This window comes from Moschus berezovskii, chromosome 23 (assembly GCF_049115385.1).
Source record: "Moschus berezovskii isolate FMDL1 chromosome 23, NW_MosBer_1.0, whole genome shotgun sequence".
Lineage (NCBI taxonomy): Eukaryota > Metazoa > Chordata > Mammalia > Artiodactyla > Moschidae > Moschus > Moschus berezovskii.
In genome coordinates, this window is record NC_142482.1 from 56,313,245 (window position 1) to 56,335,076 (window position 21,832).

At 40.5% G+C, this 21,832-nt stretch overlaps 1 protein-coding gene across 1 annotated transcript in view; it reads right to left on the reverse strand.

Annotated features, from left to right (window-relative positions):
* The window catches only part of SYCP2L (synaptonemal complex protein 2 like), a 52,716-nt gene that overhangs the window by 13,923 nt on the left and 16,961 nt on the right, over positions 1–21,832 (reverse strand). The window contains exons 14-29 of the mRNA XM_088831265.1: positions 21,216–21,358; positions 19,645–19,697; positions 18,703–18,748; positions 16,620–16,712; positions 16,457–16,517; positions 14,925–15,067; positions 13,221–13,311; positions 12,640–12,737; positions 11,492–11,549; positions 11,319–11,400; positions 7,310–7,358; positions 6,150–6,300; positions 5,343–5,392; positions 2,637–2,766; positions 1,472–1,545; positions 1,244–1,313 (exon numbers count right to left, since the gene is read on the reverse strand). Coding sequence (XP_088687391.1) covers positions 1,244–1,313; positions 1,472–1,545; positions 2,637–2,766; positions 5,343–5,392; positions 6,150–6,300; positions 7,310–7,358; positions 11,319–11,400; positions 11,492–11,549; positions 12,640–12,737; positions 13,221–13,311; positions 14,925–15,067; positions 16,457–16,517; positions 16,620–16,712; positions 18,703–18,748; positions 19,645–19,697; positions 21,216–21,358 — 1,392 coding nt within the window. The remainder of the gene's footprint in view (positions 1–1,243; positions 1,314–1,471; positions 1,546–2,636; positions 2,767–5,342; positions 5,393–6,149; positions 6,301–7,309; positions 7,359–11,318; positions 11,401–11,491; positions 11,550–12,639; positions 12,738–13,220; positions 13,312–14,924; positions 15,068–16,456; positions 16,518–16,619; positions 16,713–18,702; positions 18,749–19,644; positions 19,698–21,215; positions 21,359–21,832) is intronic.

Here is a 21,832-nt window from a genome sequence, read left to right on the forward strand (position 1 = left end):
GCGGCAGCGAAGACCCAGGTACAGCCAAAAATAAACAAATAAAATTTAAGAAAATAATAATGGCTGAGAACTTGCAAAATCTGGTGAGATATTTGGACATCCCAGTTCAGGAAGTTCATAAACTCCCCAAAGATTCCCTCACAAAGATCTTCTCTAAGATACACTATAACAAAACTGTCTAAAATCAAACACACAGAGAGAATTTCAAAAGCAGTGGAAAAGAATTCCTCATATACCAGGGGACCCTTAGTTTAGTTCCTAAGTCATGTCTGACTCTTTGTGACCCCCTGTAGCCCACCAGGCTCCTCTGTCCATGGGATTCTCCAGGCACGTATACTGGAGTGAGTTGCCATTTCCTTCTTCAGGGGATCTTCCCTGCCCAGGGATCAAACCTGGCTCTCCTGCACTGCAGGTGGATTCTTTACCAACTGAGCCACCAGGGGAGCCCCGTCCACTTGCATAGAATACCCTTTTCCATTCTTTCACTTTGAGCCTTTGTGCATCCTTAAAGCTGAGTCTCTGCAGGCAGCATATAGCTGGGTCTTATTATTTTTATCCATGAAGCCACTCTCTGTCATTTGATTGGACAGTTTAATCTCTTTACACTTAAAGTAGTCACTGATTTTTAAGGACTCACTAACGCCTCTGTGTCACTTGCTTTTGTGGTCCCTCTCTTGCTGTTTCCTTTTGCCATCCATTTTCTACAGCAGTATGTTTTGTTTCTCTTTCCTTTATTTTTTATGTATCTACTGTAGATTATCAGAAAAATGGACTTTAGGTTAAAAAAAGTAACGCGAAAAGAGGGTCATTACATAACGACAAATGGATCGATTCATACAAAGAAGGTAAAAACTGTAAATATATAGGCACCCGATATCGCAGTACCTATTTTACGCAAACGTTAACAGATCTGAAGCGAGAAAGCAACAATGCTCTAACAGTGCAGGACTTCAATACCTCCCCTGGGGGCAGAGAGGAGGCCTGCTCAGTGACAGGACTCGGATCCCAGGCCATGTGCTTCCTGACACAGACCTCCCTGTTTCAGGAGTGAAACCCCTGCTCCTCCCGTACCAGCTTACCACTCAGAGCAGGGAAGCAGACTCACAGCCCTCTCCAAGGTCTGGCAACTGTCACTCTGTATAGTGATTATATCTGCCTCAATTTGAGTAACAGCCCTATCAGCCAAATTCAGATTAATTTTGCTTAATTCCACAGAAAATAAAAAAGTTTAGAATTCTCTCACCTCTGTCTTCCATGTTTTGCAGTTTATGTTTGAAACTAGTACTTTTCATCAATGACTCTGGGGCCACAGTCTTAAAAAAAAAATAAAGAGGTGGTCAGAAATACATGTATTTATGTCAAAATAAGCAATTCACGGTATTACATCATCCCTTAGGAAGGAATAAGCCAGTACATTAAGTATAATATCAATTCTGGAAAGCCAGATAAATAACCAACAATTAAACAGTACCTTAGATACATTTTCTTCAACACCTGAGCGCTCCAAGGAAGAGAAATCACTCAGTGGGCTGGGACTGTGAAGTTCTGAGTATTGGAGAGAATGAATAGTTATAAGAGAATAAACACACGAAGAAGCAAATGAGGAAATCTGCTTCTATCTATAAATTAAATTTATATCTATCAATCTATAAATTAAATTTCAACATACCCTGCCCCCTGTAAGGGATACAGTTATAAAAAAAGAAAAAGAAAAAAACTCAAACCAAAAAACACTTTGTATCTTTCAGAGTATACATGGGTATTAGGTTTACAGGTTTGTAGATGAAATGAATAGCCAGTTACCTCCAATAGGTCAGCACCTTTAGTAGCTGCCCATGTGGCTCCAAATACACGGCAAGAATTCTGTGACCTCACTGCTGTAGTTCTCTTTCCTCTCTCAGATCTGTCCCTTTACTCCCCTTGCTCTCTAATGCTGCATTTCCCTCCTTCCTATTTTTCTTTCCCTACTTCTTTTCTTCCAGCGGCAGCCAAATTAAGAGGCTGGCACTCGTGCCTGCTAAGTGCCTGCCAATGTGCTAAGCTGTAGGGTGATAAAGGTGAAGAAAACAATATCCTGACACTCACCAATTTAAAAGATGTCAATTGTTTCAATAAAATACAGTGGGGGCTGAGATAAACCTTATAAGTCAAGGGTCGGCACACCCTGGCCCCTCAGGTCAAATCCTGTCTGCCACTTAGTTTTATAAATAAAGTTTTATGGAAACACAGATACAGCCATTAGTTTACATCTTGTCTGTGACTGATTTGGGACTACGAACGCAGAGTTGAATAGTTGCAACAGAAACTCTAGGGCCAAAAAAGCAAAAAATAAATACTACCTGTTGCTCTACAGAAAAAGTTTCCCAAACCCTGCAATCAACCACCATTTGCATTTGTTGCTATTTTAAAAGCAGATGAACACCAGCAATTCTTACACACAAGGTGATCTCAAATGTTAAATGGAATTAAAACACAAAGTCCTCTGTCTTTTGTTAATCAGGACAAGAAAGAGAAGATTAATCAATCATACCTTCACACTTTCTTCAACAGATATTAAGAGAAACATATTATGCTTTTTTAAACTACCATTTCCAAAATATAATTTTTTCTATGTAAATCAACAGAAAATCACATACCTGTTTTCTGGGCAGAATCTTCAGGAGTTAAAAAGGCAGAACTACTCTGAAATTCGGTTCCAGAAATTTTGGGAGGTGTGACATTATTTTGCTTGGAGGAATCTTTCAATAAGGGTGTTAGAATTTTAACCTAAAACATAGTACTTTTTATAAAGTGCTAACAGTCAAAATCACTCAAAGCAAGTTATCAAAACATTCCAAGACACTTCCAATATCCTTTTTAAATGTTTAAGAATTGGACATGATCTATTTGAAAAAAGAAACAGTAAGACCATAAGATCCCAGGGCGAGAAGCACATTAGGTCATGAATCAATAAACTAACTCAAAGCTGACTAAGTTCTCGAAGTGTGGTCCCAGACCACAGCCTCAGCGGCACCTGAGAACTTGATGGAAATGCAAATTCTTAAGCCCCACTGACAACACACTCAGTTGAAAATTCTGGGGACAGGACCCAGTGATCTGCATTTCTGGTGACCATTCTGGTCATCCTAATGATCACCAAAGTCTGAGAACCACTGCTCTAAACCAGGAGTCAACAAATTACTACAGCTCAATGGGAATGAAGTTTTCATAAATAAAGTTTAATTGGAACACAACACGTCCATGCACTTGAGTACTGCACATGTGGTTGCCCACATGCTACAATGGCAGAGCTGAACAGCTGCCCCAGAAACCACCCGCCCGAAGAGACCAAAATATTTACTACCTGACCCTCCACAGGAAAGGTTTGCCAACCCTTGCTCTAAGTTATTCTCTTAAACTCCAGCACAGAGACGTCAGTGTCAGCTTCCAATGTCTCTATAAAGTCAGCAGTGCCCTCACTGAGACTCACCACAGACTTCCTGGCAGCTGCATATATTAAATTTGCAGATTCTCAAAGCTTTGATGTTTTTTGGCACCTAATTTTTTTTAAAGCTGTATATTGTTAAAAACTGTTCTTTGAGCCTTTTTTTTAAGATTTTTTGATGTGGACTATTTTTTAAGTCTTTATTGAATTTGTTACATATTGCTTCTGTTTTATGTTTTGGTTTTTTGGCTCAGAAATATATGGGATCTTCAACCAGGGATCAAACCTGCACCCTTCGCCCTGGGAAGTCAAGTCTCAATCACTGGACCACCAGGAAGTCCTTCTGTGGTCTGTTTCTGATAACTCCTTATCTCAGGTTGAACTACTCAACAAATATTTAGGTACTTGCTCTGGCTTATAGTTTGAGCTATAAACACTCCCTGTCATTGTAGAACGTAGGAGTCCCCCTGGTCAGATGGAAGAAGGCTGGTAGGGGGAGGGCAGATAACGAGCTATGATTGGAGCGCTGTGCTGTGCTAAGTTGCTTCGGTTGTGTCCGACTCTGTGTGACCCCATGGACTGTGGCCCGCCAGGCTCCTCTGTCCATGGATTTCCCCAGCAAGAATCCTGGAGTGGGTTGCCATTTCCTTCTCCAGGGGATCTTCCCAACCCAGGGATCGAACCCACAGCTTCTGCATTGGCAGGTGGGTTCTTTACCACCAGCACCACGGCCAGATCCCATTAGAGCACTAAACATATTGTATTTGTGTACAGGTGAGCAGGGTGCTGTTGATGTCCTCAGAATCCCAGCGCTGCCTGTAGAAAATCCTTAAACACTTCACACTATATTCTGTAGTATATCTGTGATTTCGTGTGTATATACACATATATATATAATATATATATTTATATATAAGTGTATGTATTCTATATGAATGTACAAATTATAATATACATCACATACTATATACATGTGATTATATATCACATTATATACCATATATAAAATATATTTCATATATACATGATTATATGTTTTATAGTGAAAGTAAAAAGTACAACTAGAAAATTCTTAAACACTCTGCACTAATTCTGTAGTGTATGTGTTTTTGTGTGTCTGCATATACACACACACATATAAAATATGTGTTACATATATACATGATTATATATTATATGTAACAATACATAATCATGTATATATGTATATGTTTTATATGTGGTATATAATCATATACATATAGAATATGATATTTATATACATGATATATAAATATAATCATATACACACACATACTATACTATATACACTACATCTCATTTCATTCAACAAAGGACAAAAGCCAACTGCTGAGAGAGGTAATTCAGCTAAAAACATGGTAAATTAATCTCTGAACTGGTCTGGAGGACACTCATGTCCATGTTCTTAACTACTTTCCTATAAAACAAGTATAACTGAAGGGATTTAAGAAAACTTCGGGGTTCATTCAATATTTATGTAAGCCTGAAGGCATTTCAACCTCTGGCAACATAATTTAAATAATTAAAATCTTTGTGAATAACATGTCCACAAACTGAAAACTAAGAGGAGAATTAAATCAAGAAGTTTAAAATACGAATTCAAAAGAACACATATTTGCAGGAAATCAGAAAAGTCCAGATTTCAAGCATACTTCGTGATAAACATCTTTCAATAAATTTTCAACCAAAAAACAAAACAAAAAGATCCTAAATCTTTGCCCAAGATTCATACTAAATGATTGGAACTCCTTGAAGTGTCTACTGAAAGTGGTTTGTTATTTTTCCATTCCGGAAAGGAGCTGTTTTTAAAATAAAGGTAGTTCAAACCTAAACAGATCAACTTGTTTCAAACTGACACCATAAAGGGCACATGGCAGCACAGAAACAATTTACTTACTTGATCTTTCTCAAGGTCACTGCCACTGCTGGGAGGAAACAGAGGCAAAACTAGAAGGAAAGCAAACAGGAGCCCAATGGGTAAGCTCACTTATGAGAAACACAAAATGCGCTCCAGAAGCAGTCCCCACTCCCACAGCTTGCTGGAATGTCCAGCTCCCTAATCACTCGGCTTTGTTCCTCTCTGGCCAGCGTGAACCTTTGCTCCAGAGGCTGTTTCTGGACGCCCTGCTTATGTTCTTGATGTTGTTCAGTCGCTCAGTCGGGTCCGACTCTTTGCGACCCCCGGACTGCAGCACGCCGGGCTTCCCGTCCTTCACTCTCTCTCGGGGTTTGCTCAAACGCGTGTCCGTCGAGTTGGTGATGCCACCTAACCATCTCGTCCTCTGCCACCCTCCTCCCTTTGGGCTGCCATCTTGCCCAGTGGACCGGCCCAGGTTCTTCTAGTTTTACCTAACCAGAATGCTTTCTCTTCTCCATACGTCTTCAAGTCCTATTCTTTTCCCAAGGATTAGCTGAGGTCCCACCCAGCCTTCCTTGAAGCTTTTCCTGAAGATTTCAGCTTATGTCAGCTTACATCAAACTCCTCTTATCTGAACTCTTTACTCCATTTATCTGTAGTTCATATTTCACAATTATTGGTCGATTCCATATTCTTTAGTACTGTTTCACATATGAACATTTTCCCTCTCCCGTGTAACGGTAGCAGGATCACGTGATCATACCCCTTCCCATCACATCCCGCAAAAAGTAACACCTACTGATTCATTTGAAAAGTGACTGGAAAGAAAACACATACTAGACCCACTTCTTATGTTGCTTCTTCTGGTTCTTGTCTTTTTCCTACTAGGATACGACTTCAAGGATTTCCTTTTTCGGTTACCGGCCCAAGACAGCTCACTGCCACTACTACTTGAATCTTGATTACTCTCCGAGAAAAGGTGCTTCCTATAATCAAACTTTTACAAACACAGGTGACACATGAGAACTGCTGAAAGGATCCCAGTAGCATTTACGGACAATTAAACGCATGACCGTGAAGTTAGGCAAAAGAGAAGTAACTCCTTGTAGAAGACTAGGCTGTCTTACATAATAAAAGGGCACAGGAGCACAAAGAAGGGAGAAAAAGAAGATGATGATATGCTTAGATAGCTGCTGTTGTAGAAGATAACAAAATCCTCTAATCATAATTGTAGAGATTGCAGGTAACTTTCCAAAAGCTGGTGCACCAGCTTTTGTGCTACCACCAACTTCAAAATGCTAGCCCACAGGACTGAGAACTACAGCTAAAAGAAAGCCAGAAGGAACTTTGCTTGTTTGAAATCCATGATCTCAATTTTAGGAACAGAAATCCCATTTATTGTTCACATACAGATTTCTTTTTAATGCAGTGATAATAGATTTAAAGCACTCTGCTTCCAAAGGAAGAGCCACAGAGAGACGGAAGTGGACAGTGTAGGAACAAAACATCACTGACTTAGAGCAGAAAGTTTCTTTTCAATTCATTAACACTTCTGATTCTATTCAGAGTAAATCAGCTGCTAGAAAGTCTTTAACACTTCTCTTTTACTTCACAATCTTTTAAATTTACTTTTCATTTGAAGGATAATTGCTTCACAATGTGGTATTGGTTTCTGCCATACAACAACATGAATCAGCCTTAAGTATACAGATGTCTTTTTTAACAAAGCAAGGACAGACTTTTGGCTCAAAGCCTAATACAAGGAAAAGTATTACAGTTCGATATAACTTTGCTATTCTCCATTGTACTTACTTGGGGGCTTTACCAACTATTTGTTAGAAAAGGCTGATTTTCCACTTGAAAGTGAAATACTTCCTTTTAAAAAGACCTTAAGATAAATTAAACTGAGAAACGTAAAGACGCAGAGCCAAGGCAAAGTTTGAAGATGGTATGCAAATAACTAAAACGGGAAGGACTGCCCAAAACAATGAAAGTGATTCCATTACCGACATCCTTGTTTCTTGCTTTCTATTATCCTCAGAAGCAGAATCTTTCCTGAAAGCAAAATATGTTGAATTAACGGAACTGCGGCACCAACACCTTTGCCCTTCTTTTTTCTGCCATGGGGCCTTTGTCTACTGTGAGCCCAGCACACGGAAAGTACCCCATTCTGTGGCAAACTCCTTGTCTTGCAATCCATTTCCATACACCTTCTGCCTGCCAACAATTCACTATTTAAAACAAAACCTTTGTTGAGCCCATCTCTGTGAGGCATATAAAGACAAGGATGGCAGGACAAAACCAGCAAGGCAGCAGCGCTTCCTCCCCGGTTCTTAGACTCAGCTGGGCGCTACAAAAGCCTTTCTGGATGATTAGTGACGTCGAGCATCTTCTCACACACTTCTTGGCCATTTGTATATCTCCTCGGGAGAAATGTCTGTTGAAAGCCTTTCCCCTCTTTTTTTAATCAGATTTTTTTTTTTTTTTTTTGCTATTGAATGTAGGCATTCCTTATATATTTTGGATATTAACCCCTTTTCAGATAACATGGTTTGCTATTATCTATTTGCTAGCACACAAAAAGAAATTTGATTTTTGTATACTAATCTTTAAGGTTTTTAAAATAACATTCATTTCTTAAAAGTTAACACATGCATAATAGGAAACCAAAAAACACAAGGAGCAAAAACAAAGTGACTCATAATCACAAGTCGTTTACCATTTGGTGTGTCCTTCTAGGTCTCCTGTATCTTTCAATTTTGTTAAATTGGGGAGTTGTTTAATGGGGACAGCATTTCAGACAGGGAAGATGGAAAACGTTCAGGAGATGGACAGAGATGATGACTGTATAACGTGAGCGTACTTAATGCCACGGAACATATACTTACAATGGTGAAGATGGGAAAGTACGTAATGTATATTTTGTCACAATTTTTAAAAAAGTCAGCCCTATGCTAAATGTGATTGTGCACGTGTGTATAGTCTGAAGAGGGCTAGAATAGGATAATCAAAGAGCCAGTTTAAAATCCCACTTGGAGACTACAGGTAGAGGGGGAACTTTAAGGAACTTTGGGAGACCAACGTAAGTTAATGATCACCCCAGAAAGCAACTGGAAAATCATGAAGCAAAGCAGGCTTGCTTAACAATGAAACTAACAACAAAAATAGCCATGAAGTCAATGATGTTTGCATCCTGCCAGTTGAGGTCACTAGGTTAATGATCCCTAGGACATGCTCCTCTGGATACATTGAAAACAAAAATAGAGGGGAAAGGTGACATTCCAAAGTGGAAAACTCTCATCATACTGATTGCTGTTGTTTAGTCACTAAGTTGTGTCCAACTCTTGACGACCCCGTGGACTGTAACTGCCAGGCTCCTCTGTCCACGGAATTCTCCAGGTGAGAATACTGGAGGGGGTTGCCATCTCCTTCTCCAGGCGGATCTTCCCGACCCAGGGATTGAACCCACGTCTCCTGCACTGGCAGGCAGATTCTTTACTGACTGATCCCCTGGGAAGCCCCATTATACTGATACCTGACATGATTTACCATAGTCTAGCACTCATAGCCATTCTTCTGCTGATTTGAATGGTGCCATGATGGTCCCAGTCTGACCATGTAGGGACAAGAAAATTTCCCAGCCTGACATGGAGGAGAAGCCGATGATGGATGCTTAATTCAAAAATAAGGAATATGGTGGTCTTCTCCCTGCTGTTCCTTTGATTATAAAAATGTAACCTGTGAAGCGCTCAAAGCCCTCTCATCTGCCTGCAACTCACACCTTTTTAGCAAGAGCATGCTCAGACGTTTCTGACTGTTTGGGACCCCCCAGACTGTAGCCCTCTATCCATGGAATTTTCCAGGCAAGAACTAATAAACTCTTTCCTTACCTGCCACTCTGCTTCTCACTGAGTTCCTTATGCATTGAGACAGAAAAACCTGTGCTCGTCTGAGCCCTGAATTGCCTTCTGTGGTCTCAGTCTGAATGTAAAAGCAGTTGTACGTGCTGTTTTACTTATTTCAACATGAAAGAGCTAAAAGACTCTGAGCAGTACCCAAGATTGCTTTGCTGTAAAGGCATCTGCCTGCAATGTAGGAGACACCGGTTCGATTCCTGGGTTGGGAAGATCCCCTGGAGCAGGAAACAGCAACCCATGGCAGTATTCATGCCTGGAGAATCCCACGGACAGAGGAGCCTGGCAGGCTATAGTCCATGGGGTTGCAAAGAGTCAGACATGACTGAGCACAAATGCAGATCCTAGAGCTGCATATGTAATTTACAACTTGGAATTTACATGTGTAAATAGTAAACCCTTAAAACAGATACACAACACAGGAAGATATCTAATAATTCAAAGAAGAAGAATGGTGTTTGGGAAGTGGAGCCATAACAATACATAAAAATTAATAAAGTAAATAAAGAAAATTATCACACACTGTGGGACTGTGTGGTTCTGGTAGAAAGATGAAGAAGCAGCCCACATCAGTACTGGATCTGTTCATTTATTCCTTAGTTCATCCATCAATGAAATTATATTACTGAACCTACTGATGAGAAAGTCTAGCAACCAGAACCCTCAAAGACTGACTGTTGGTGGTAACGTAGAATGCTCTAAAGACACTGGAAAACATCTTGGCAGTTTTTTAAAAAGCTAAATATACACCAATTATGATCCAGCTATCCCACTCCTATATATTCACCCAAGAGAAAAGAATACATAAATCTCCATACAGAGGCATTTCCCAGGTGGCTCAGTGGTAAAGAGTCTGCCTGCAGTGCAGGAGACTGGGGTTCAATTCCTGGGTCGGGAAGATCCCCTGGAAAAGGAAACGGCAATCCACTCCAGTATTCTTGCCTGGAGAATCCCATGGACAGAGGAGGCTGGTGGGCTACAGTTCATGAAGCTGCAAAGAGTCAGACATGATTTAGCAGCTAAACCACCTCCACCTCCACACAGAGACTTATATATGAAGCCCAAGGGTTTTACTTGTAACAACAAAAAACCTGGAAATTCAAATGTCCATCAACAGGAGAATGGATAGACAAGTTGTGGTATATCCATACAATGGATCCACTATTCTCCATACCACTCAATAACATAAAAGAACGAACTGCTGATACAACGTGAAGAATATCAAAATACTGGGTTGGCCAAAAGTTTGTTCAGATTTTTCTATAAGTGATGAAAAAACTGAACAAACTTCCTGGCCAATCCCAATAATTACAATGAAGGAAAGATGCTAGGGGAAAAAAAAAGAGTGCCTCCAGTTTGATTCCATTTAAGTAAGATTTTTAAAACTACAAACTCATCTATAGTGGCAAAGCAGATCAGTGACTGCCAAGGGTAGGGTTGGGCATGGAAAAAGAGGGAGGGATTTTCAAGGGGCAGGAAGAAATTCTTGGAGATGATGGATATGGTCCTTATCTTGAGTGCGGTGATGGCTCCTGGATGTAGATATATGTCAAAACTCCAACTGTACACTTTACGTAGGTATATGTTATTTCAATTATATTTCAACAAAGCTGTTAAAAAAAAAGCACATGTATGACCCATTCTTCAGAGGCCTACATAGAAAAGTGGCAAATAAATTAGTGCCAAGTGATACGAATTTTCTGTCTAGGAGTATCCAGTGTTCGCTAGGGAAAACTACATCACCAAAGAGAACACTGGGGCTACAATTTCCTCCCCCAGTGGACCACGCTTTGTCAGAAGTCTCTACCATGACCCGTCTGTCTTGGGGGGCCCTGTACAGCATAGATCATAGCTTCATTGAGTTATGCAGATCCCTTGGCCACGACAAGGCTGTGATCCATGAAAGTGGGGGTAGAAACCCGTAGGACAGAGAACACTCCGGCCCTGCTGAAATTATTCACAGAAAACTGCACACAATGCTCTCTCCTTGTGTGGAGCATGGCCAGATGCAGGAAAGGGGAAAACCCAGACAGTCAAACTGCAATTAACGAGTCACATTAATAACAATCTACGTGGTTTATGACTTCTGAAAATCACTTACCTAGATGCATCACTTAATGTAGGAAACTGAATTGTTGCTGATGATTCTTGTAAATCTACAGAATACTCGAGTTCTGAAGTAACTTTTAAGCATAAAAATGGGAAACAAAAATTGTTAAGCATCTGAAGTATACATTGAAATATACAAGTCTTAAGATAGAAAAAAAATCTGACCTTTTTGGGTATCATCCAGTTTTGATTTTTTGAGTGAGTTATCAGCTGTATTTGTTTGCTGCAGGAAAATGCATATATAAACATCTGCGTAAGTAGGGTGCCTTTGAGACTTTTTGGAATCATTCTACACCTCCAAAGAAAATCATTTGAATACTAAGATATCAGGCTCTTTCTTCATTAAATTTGGCTCCAAGTGACTACTGGATACTTAAAAAAACAAGAAAAAAAGATACCTACCCACAGGAGAAGGTTTACCACATCAAAGATAATCAAGAGTGTCTCACAGTTACTAAGGGAAACATCAAAGGAAGACTTACAAAAATGTCAACAGCATCATAACTTGAGATGTTCAAGTTCAAAGACAATCTATCTGTAGAAATAATCTTTGGTGTATATTTGTTTAAAAAATATGACACTAAATCATCTCACTTCTCTAGAGTCTGTCCATGTGATCACACATAAGAAAATGGAGTGAACATCGATACATGCCAAGCCTTGTATTAGGTGCTTTACATATATTGTGTCTTTAGTCCTAAGAGGGCCACACTATAAACCAGGTATTGCTTTCTTTAGTCACTTAAGTCATGTCCAACTCTTTACGACCCCATGGACTGCAGCCTGCCGGCTCCCCTGCTCACGGGACTCTCCAGGCAAGAATACCAGAGTGGGTTGCCATGTCCCTCTTCATGGGGTCTTCCAGATCCACTGATTGAACCTGCGTCTCCTGCACTGGCAGGTGGATTCTTTATCACTGAGCCACCAGGGAAGCCCAAACCAGCTTTGTTCCACAGATAAGAAGCTCAGTCCCAGTGATGTTACATCATTTCCTCAAGTTCCCACCGTCAGTAACTAAATGACAGGTCTGATTCCAGAAATGATGCCGCTTCTCACAAGCTCAGTCTCCAAATCCCAAATGAGGGAATGAGGCAAAGCCAGCCAAGTCACACATTCCACTGGAGAGCCAAGTTGAGGGAAAGGCAAGGAAAAATAACTACAACTGATGAACCTAATTTAAAGGAGGGGATAGTCAAGAAAAGGCAGCGATGGCTGGCCAGGAGAGACTGGAGAACCAGCCGGGAGACACAGCTTCCACCTGCCAGCACCCCTTGGACACGGTCAGAATTCTGCCCCAAGGTCCTTATACTTACAGCAGGCTCAGACTGGTTAGTTAACGGGAGAGTTATCAGGCAGCGGTCATCTTCAGCCCTGGTCAACTCTGCTGGCTCGGTAGAGTCCTTTGCTTGGTCTATACCCATGAAGAAAAGAGCAATAAAAAAAATGGTAACAATAACCATACAAAATGCTGCATACACCCTGCAAATGCTGTCATGGGATCAACACTGCTGGTACAGCGCCATCTTCTGGTAAGAGCTGGTAATTAGGACCTGCCTCAAACCAAAAACCTAGAGGCCTTTGGGTCTAACTCGCAAGAACTATTTCACCTGTGCCGGGCCAGCTCTGTGGGCAGACAGGCCCCTACCCGCCCCTAGCACTTGCCCCCAGCCACCCCATCATTATCTATCCTTTTTCATTTCCAACTGACCCCCAGGGAGACTGTATCAGGTGGACAAAATAATTCAAGGTTTAATTTGCAACTTTTTGCTCCAAAGGTGTAACACATTAATTACTCTTATATGACCACAGGTTTTCAGTAACCTCTTTCAAGTAACATTTTATCACTGCTTCTACAGCGAATCCAGGTACGAAATTTTGCTGTTTCCCAATATACCTGTCTCTATTTTGTGGCTGCTAGGAATCTCAGCATCTTCTTTCTCTAATTCACCAGAAACGGCTGAGATTTTTGTCTGGTCAGGCATCACCTGAAATGCACACCAAAACCACATGGTTTTTAAAAGCAGTAACTCTTTCATAAATTTAACATTAACATGTATAGAGAGAAATAGACAGCAATATGACAATAGTAAGGGACTTTAAATGGGGGCTTCCCAGGTAGAGCCAGGGGTAAAGAATCCACCTGCCAAGGCAGGAGATGCAAGAGACGTGGGTTCCATCCCTGGGTCGGGAAGATCCCCTGGAGAAGGGAATGGCTACCCACTCCAGTGTTCTTGCCTGGAAAATTCCATGGGCAGAGGAGCCTGGAGGGCTACAGTACATGGGACTGCAAAGAGTCGGATATGACTGAGTGACTGAACACACACAAGCGACTTTAAAACCCCACTTACATCAATGGATACATCATTTAGATGGAAAATTAATGTGAAGACATCAGCCTTAATGTTACATCTTAATGTTAGATCAGATGGACTTGACATACACATAACGTTCTACCCAAAAACAACAGAATACACATTCTTTCAACACACATAGAATCCAGGAAACACTTATATATTAGGTCACAAAACAAGTCTTAATAAATTTAAGACTGAAATCATATTAAGCATCCTTACCGACCACAATGATCTGAAACCAGAAATCAATTACAAGAGAAAAACTGGGAAATTCATGAATATGTGGTGACTAAATGACACACTTCTGAAAAACCAATGGGTCAATGAGAAAAGCAAAAGAGAGTTTAAAAATACCTTTTGGCAAATGAAAATGGAAATAAAACATACCAAACTTATGAGATGCAGCAAAAGCCATTCTAAGAGGAAAATTATAGTGATAAATGTCCACATCAAAAAATAAAGAAGAAAGATCTCAAACAAACAACATATCTTTACACTTCAAGGAACTAGAAAATGAAAATAAATGAATCCAGTTAGTACAATGAAGAAAAAAGAATGGAAATAAACAAAGTAGAGGGGGAAAAAAAAAACAACCCAGAAAAGATCAATGAAACTAAGAGCTATTTCTTTGAAAATATAAACAAAACTGACAAATATTTCTCTGGAGTCACATACGTATTTTATTTAGAATATTATACAGCCATTAAAAAGAAGAAAATTTGCCATTTGCAACAATATGGATGGACTGTGAGGGCCTTATGCAAACTGAGGTAAGTCAGATAGAGAAGGACAAATTCCATATTATCTCACTTGTATGTGCAATCTTAAAAATGACAACAACAAAAATAAGCTCACAGATGCAAACAGCAGATTGGTGATTCCAGAGGAGGGGCTTGAGGGTAAAGGAAATGAGTGAAGGGGGTCAAAAGGTACAAATTTCCTGTTATAAAATGAGTATGTCAAGGGGATTTAATGTACAGCATTGTGACTATAGTTAATACTATATTTGAAGTTGCTAAGAGAGTAAAAGTTTTTGCAAGAAGAAAAAGCTTCTAACAATGGTGATGACTATCAACTAGTCTCCTTATGGCAATTATTTCACAATATATACAAAATGGAATCATTATGATTTATATCTGAAACAAATGTTTTATGTCAATTATATTTCAATTTATAAAACCCAAATATGGAAATGAAACAAACTAAAATACATTCAAATAGTAAAGAAGAATTAAATGTGTCACCTGTTTGTCTTCTCCTAAAGCTTTAATGGAAGCTTGTGATATGTTGAACTGCAATTCAAAATGGATTTCTATTTTCATCACTTCTTTGCTTCTGATAGTAATAGGCTTCTTCAGGTAAATTTTGAGCATCTTCATCTCAGTTTCTAGCAAAAAATAAAGTCAATGTAGATCAACAAACTGAAAGGGGTTGTGTTTTTAAATTTTATAATTTTAAATGACTGGGATATTTGCTCACTGTCCAGACTTTTCTGCAATGAGAAGTTGAAAAGACATTATTTAAATAAAGTTACTCTGAAATTATTTTTATCAAATGCACATGTGTCTTTATATACAAACATTATGTTTAAGTACTTAATCCTGCAGAAACAGAAGTAATTTAGCAGCATAGCAACTGAGATTGGTGTTCTAAAATTCAATCCATTTTTTTAAAGAACATTTGTGAATACAAAGCTATCATCTCTGATGGGTATTTTACTTCTCAATATATTAAGCACAACTTTCATTCTCATTCTTTCTCTTAGATCCCACCCATTTCCACAATTCAAAATAAAATCCACTGTTTCCAATATACAAAGAGAAATAATCCACACTCATCTCAACAGGCTCCACTTAAAGAGAAATGGAAACATCCTCGGAGAGGCCTGCTTCTCAGACAATAGTCTCCTTGAGGATCTCTGATCAGGATACCAGCTCTTTACTGACAAATAGTAGTTGGTTTTTAATAGAGGAACTAGTTCAGACCACAATTTACAGCAAGGCCAAGCGTAAGCCGCAGTGAGTACAAGCTGCATTGGAAGCAGCAGGAACAAACACCCATGGGAGCCAGCAAAGCTCTTTCACAAACTGATGAGAATGGAAAAAGGAAAAAAAGACACGCCCGGGTCCAGATCTGTGGCCCCCGATACTCGAAATACAGCTAGCACAACACGAGATGCATTACCAGCACAAAACCACAGCTGATAAAGCCTAGCTCCAGAGAGAAGGCACAGGATTTCACTAACTGTTCATACTGACTCCATGGTAAACTGTGACTATTTTGGACATCTATGCTGTAGCATGAGCCAGAATTTCCTTTTATTTAAAGGTAAATAACAGTTCACTGTGTGTACAGATTGCATCTCCTTTATCCATTCAATGAACACTTGGGGGTCTTCCATCTCTTGGCTATTGTGAATAAGGCTGCCATGAACATTGGCATGTAGATCTGTTAAGTCCAACTTTCAATTCTTTTGGATATAAATCCAGAAGTGGAACTGCTGGATCCCATGGTGACTCTATTTTCAATTTGTTCCAGAGTTATAGTGATTTTTTACGGTGAGAAAATCAGGCAAGTCACTGAACCCCAAAGTTACAGACTGGGGGAGTCACCAGTCCTTCTCCTGAGCACAGCCCGGCTTCCACCACACTCACCAGCTCCCTCCACCTCAAGTGCAAGCAAAGTTCGCCCTGAATTAACTATGCATACACAGCAACTGTAAACAGAAATAACACTCGGCAGTAAAATGTGGAGTAGTTTAGAATGAACATCTTACCTAGTATGCTGAAATTCATCACTGCTTCCTTCGAAAGTCTTACTGAGTCCCACAGATCACTCTTGGGAAAAAAGAATAAGTGAAATTCGTGAGCACTTAACACACACTTGGATATCAACATTCTCTAAGCACTGAGGTCTAAACAGGAATCAAACATGATTACCTCAGGATTGTTTATATAAAAAGTTACACTCTGACTCCCTAGGTTGAAATCGATCCAAAATTTCTCTAATTTTTCATCTGCAGGTTTTCTCATCTGTAAGATATAATTTCAGCATTAATATGTGAGTCAAATGAAAATTCCACTAAAAACAGAACTTCTTTGCCTAGAACAATCCTACTTTAAGATTACAGGGTCTCCTATTGTCTCTCACTTCTGCAAAACAGGAAGACGGTTTCAATTGTAATAGCTTACCTATTTCTGAAAAAAACTATATACTTATAAAAACACATATAAACTTATAAAAACTCTATACTTAGCAATAGATGTTTAAATGTGTCAGATAACTATCCACACCATCTTTTTTCTAGTGCAAGTCACAGAGGAAACAGTTCTGTATGAAAGCAGTAACAATCCACATGGCATATGGATAGAGACTTCTAGCAAGAAGATACTGTGATCAAATAAAAATGGTGGTTGGCTAACTTGCCACATGTTGGAAGAAGGTTAAGACCTGAAGATTTCACATTATCCTCATTTTCATTGATTACAGTCACTCCTCCGTATCCATGGGTTCATTCAGACAAATGTGGATTGATTCAGAAAGTTCTAAAAAGCAAACCGTGATTTTTGCCACATGCTGGCAATTATTTACATAACATATTGCATTAATATTTACAACTATTTGCATAGCATTTGCATTGTGTTAGGCATTGTAAGTAATCTAGAGATGATTTAAAGTATGTGGGAGAGTGTGTGTTCATTGTATGCAAATACTACGCTATTTTAGATAAGGGACTTGCAGATCCACAGATTCTGGCATCCACAAGGCGTCCTGGGCCTGGCCCCCACTAGGTGCCAAGAAATGATTGTATTACAAAATAAATACATGCTCTTAAAGAAAGGAGGAAGAAGGAAAGAAAGATCGATTAAAACAGCATGGTGCTTATGTGTGTGAATGTGTGTGTCTGGTGCTTATAGAAAGAGTAAATATCTCCTTGTTTGTCCCCCAACTTCACAGAGCTCCCTTTTCACGGGAACCATTAACAATGCCTTTGTTTCTTCCCAGATATGTCAGACACACTCAGCAAGCATATATAAAGTTTCTATTCCTCAGCAAGTGGGACAAACACTAGACTGACTATTCTCCCATTTGCTTCCTCAATAAACAGTATTTCTTGGCCACCATTCCATCAGGCATGTCCACTTATTAGTAATGGCAGCTACAGAGTTGAGCAAAGGTGTCAACACATGTCTGTGGTGTGGAAAGCCAATGGACGGACCCCCTACTGAAGCTGATGGAAATTCAGAAGTCCTAGAAAGAAGCAAGCAAGCAGGGATTGGAGTCCTCAGACAACCAGAAGGAAAAACAGACAGACCTGAGACGCAGGACTCGAAATACCAAAATCAGTTCGCGAGAGGAAGAATTTATCATGTGGTCATGATCTAACAGTTCAGCTCACAGAGGCCAAGAAGGGCACGCTAGACCCAAAACAAAGCAAGGGTTAACTAGGACATTCCAGAGACACGATCCAAGAAACCTCAGCGAAGTCCAGGTTCAGAGACTTTTGAAAATTTTACCCCCCAAAAAACTGAGATGGTACAGGTTGGAGCACTTTTACATGAAGGATCTTGTTCCTCTAGAAGCCAAAGAAGAGGTTGAAAAGAGACCTCACAATTTTGGACTATGAAGTACAAGCTAGAATGATCTAGAGAAAGGCGAGTGATCCCAGTGGCTGCGGACAGAGTGGGAGGCACCTACTGGAAGGAAAGAAGCAAGGGACCTGCCCTGTTCCCTCCAATCCAGGTGTGAACAATGTTGCCCAACAACAGGATAAAGTAAGGCAAGGTTCCTATAACTGACCTTGGGAACAAAGTATATAAACTCAAAAATTCATCTATCAAGCAGTAACAGCAGGGGTCTTAAATAATAAGATTCAGAGTTGAGGCCTCTAAGAAGAAAAGCAAGATTTCTTTAAAAAAAAAAAAATCCTTCTGTGTAGCGAGAGCAGTTTGGCCTGATGTACATATATCTAAGGATCTCACTATATAGCACCCAACTTCACAGCCCCAAAGACAGACATACCTCATGCTCACCAGCAAAAGCAGCAATGCATGGAAATGAATAGACCCTGCAAAACATCTCACAATTAACAAGTGAAATAAAATATGGACATTCTACAAACAAGCATGGATAACTAGGTGTGCTGTTAAGTCCCCTGGTACAAAGTATGGAAGAGGCTCTCAAAGCTGCAAATGGAGATCTGTTACCATGGGCAGAATTCAAATCCCACCTGGCAGGTTACAAGCCAGGTTTTCCAGTACTATATACACCTCAACCCAGCTGCCTGGCAAAATTCCTAATGAAAGGAGTAAATGTAGCCAATATTTTCTCAAAGACTTGACTGTCCATAATACGTCTTTCCCTAGTTATCCTCAGACCTACAGGAAATCATTCTTCATAAAATCTGTCTGGAGGATATGTTACAACTGCTCTAAATCACAAATAAATATGTTACAGACTGAATGAAACCATTTTACACACACACTAATGAATTGCTAGGCACAATGAGTCTTCTCTCCTGAGCGTTCTACTCAGTGGATAACCCAGTGATGCCCAGTAAATTCTGTATTCTCCCCTAAAATAAAACAGATTCTAGATTTCTTAAAAAAACATCAGACATTCAGCGATTTCTCTGGTAGTACAGGGGATAAGAATCTGCCTGCCAATGCAGGAGACACAGGTTTGCTCCCTAGCCTGGGGAAGATCCTACATGCTGCGGAAGAGCTATGCCCGTGAACCACAACTACTGAAACCCATGCACCCCACAGCCTGCGCTCTGCAGCAAGAGAAACCTCCCCAAGAGAAGCCCGTGCACCGCAAGGAAGCGGCGCCCCTGCTTGCCCCAACTATAGAGAAAGCCCGCGTGCAGAAACAAAGACAGCGCAACCAAAAATCAAATAAATGTTTAAAAAGACATTCAGAATAGAACTAGTCAATAAAGTAAAGCTCAGAGAAATGGCTTACCTTCTTTGGTCACCAAGTCTGTCATTTAGGTGATTGACAAACCGTCTACAATCCTTCAAAGTAAATAATGCAAACTTTTTGTTAAACCAAGATATTCAATTTAAGTCCTACCCTTTGCAGCGTAACAGAGACCAGTGTTTGCTTCTACATTTTCAGGATCCAGTGACATCCAGACTCCATAAGAACTCATTATTAACCATCCACTGCCAATTTTCCTTATCAGCAGTTCTCTCTCCTGCTCCCTCCTGGAATCTCTCTCCTGCTATAGGGTCTAAGAATAAAGAACATGTCTAGAGTTCTCCTAATCAAAAACCATTAGGGAGGCAAACTTGTTACCCCCCAAACTCTAAAACTAGAGAAATAGTGATCCAGGTTTTTTGCCTCTTGTTGGCGGGGGCTGTCTGCTGTGGTTAACAGTACTCACGCTCCACGTCTGCATTCAGCACTAAATGGACACAGAGGTGAGCCTTCCCCTAAAAGCAATTCCACTAAGAAACTGACGGCTCTGACCGAAAATGATTTGAGAAACAAGACAGTTACTTTTGTTTTGCAAAACTGAAAGTGAAAAGTGAAAGTCGCTCAGTCATGTCTGACTCTTTGTGACCCCATGGATTATACAGTGCATGGAATTCCCCAGGCCAGAACACTGGAGTGGGTAGCCTATTCATTCTCCCGTGGATCTTCCTGACCCAGGAATCGAACCGGGGTCTCCTGCAGTGCAAGTAGATTCTTTACCAACTGGGCTACCAGGGAAGCAGGTTGCATGAAAGACAGCAAAAATTATTGGCTTTCCTTGTGGCTCAGCTGGTAAAGAATCCACCTGCAATGTGGAAGACCTGGGTTTGAACTATGGGTTGGGACGATCCCCTGGCGAAGGGAAAGGCTACCCATTCCAGTATTCTGGCCTGGAAAATTCCATGGACTATATAGACCATGGGGTCGCATAGAGTTGGACACGACTGAGCGGCTTTCACTTCACTTCAAACTGCAGAGGCTGGAGAGTTCACGTCATAACCACCCCATAATACTCCCCTGCCACCAGAGCACCCAGGCCACCTTCAGCCTCCACCATCACCCCAGGAGCTCTCTGCAAGGCACATTCTTTTCTTCTCTGACTCTCCCTACCCTTCAAGGTTTGCTGAAAGTCACTTCCCACTCCATGACATGGTCTCTGACTGGATCCATCAAATTCACACAGTTCTGTCTCCAGGCTATTTCCCATAAAGGTGGTATTTGGTCCACACATACTCTCTTTCTATTGTCCTCAAGTTATTTTCACATAAATGGGAAACAGGAAGCTTCAAAATGGCAACACAATCACACTCGAGGTAAAAACCCTCCCCTAAGCCCAACATAGGAGAAGGAAATGGCAACCCACTCCAGTGTTCTTGCCTGGAGAATCCCAGGGACAGGGGAGCCTGATGGGCTTCCGTCTATGGGGTCACACAGAGTCGGACACGACTGAAGTGACTTAGCAGCAGCAGCAGCAGCAAGCCCAACATACACGAAGGCTCTGAGAAGATGCTTCATGAGTGTTGTTTAAATGGAATTTTCATGACCATGGATCTCACCGTCTCAAATTCTCGGTCGTTAATTTCTTTGAAAGCCTTAGCAATGGTGTCGTCTTCAAACCACTGAGGGACAAAGTCCTCCCTGGATTTTCTCGTCGTCAATCTACACAATGCTTCACAAAGAGCCACCTGCTGGTCATAATCTAGAGATTAAAAACATGACAGACAGGGACAATTCTGGGCACAAAGCAAAAGAAGAAACGAGTTCCACAGGTCAGCATCTGCTCTAAGAAGTTCCAGCTTAGAAGACTAGCATGTTGCTTCTAGTTTTAAGCAGCAAGCTATATCCCGGGGCAATTATAATCTTTTAAAGTGTGAAAGTGTTAGTTGCTCAGTCATGCCTGACCCTTTGCAACCCCATGGACTGCAGCCCGCCAGGCTCCTCTGTCTATGCAATTCTCCACGCAAGAATACAAGAGTGGGTTGCCATTCCCTTCTCTGGAGGATCTTCCCGACCTAGGGTTCAAACCCAGGTCTCCTGCATTGCAGGCAGATTCTTTACAATCTGAGCCACCAGGGAAGCCCCAATAATCATTTAAATTCATCTATAAGAAATATTAGGAGAAAAATCCAAATAATAGGCCAACAATGCAACAATTTCTAAAAAAAATTAATTG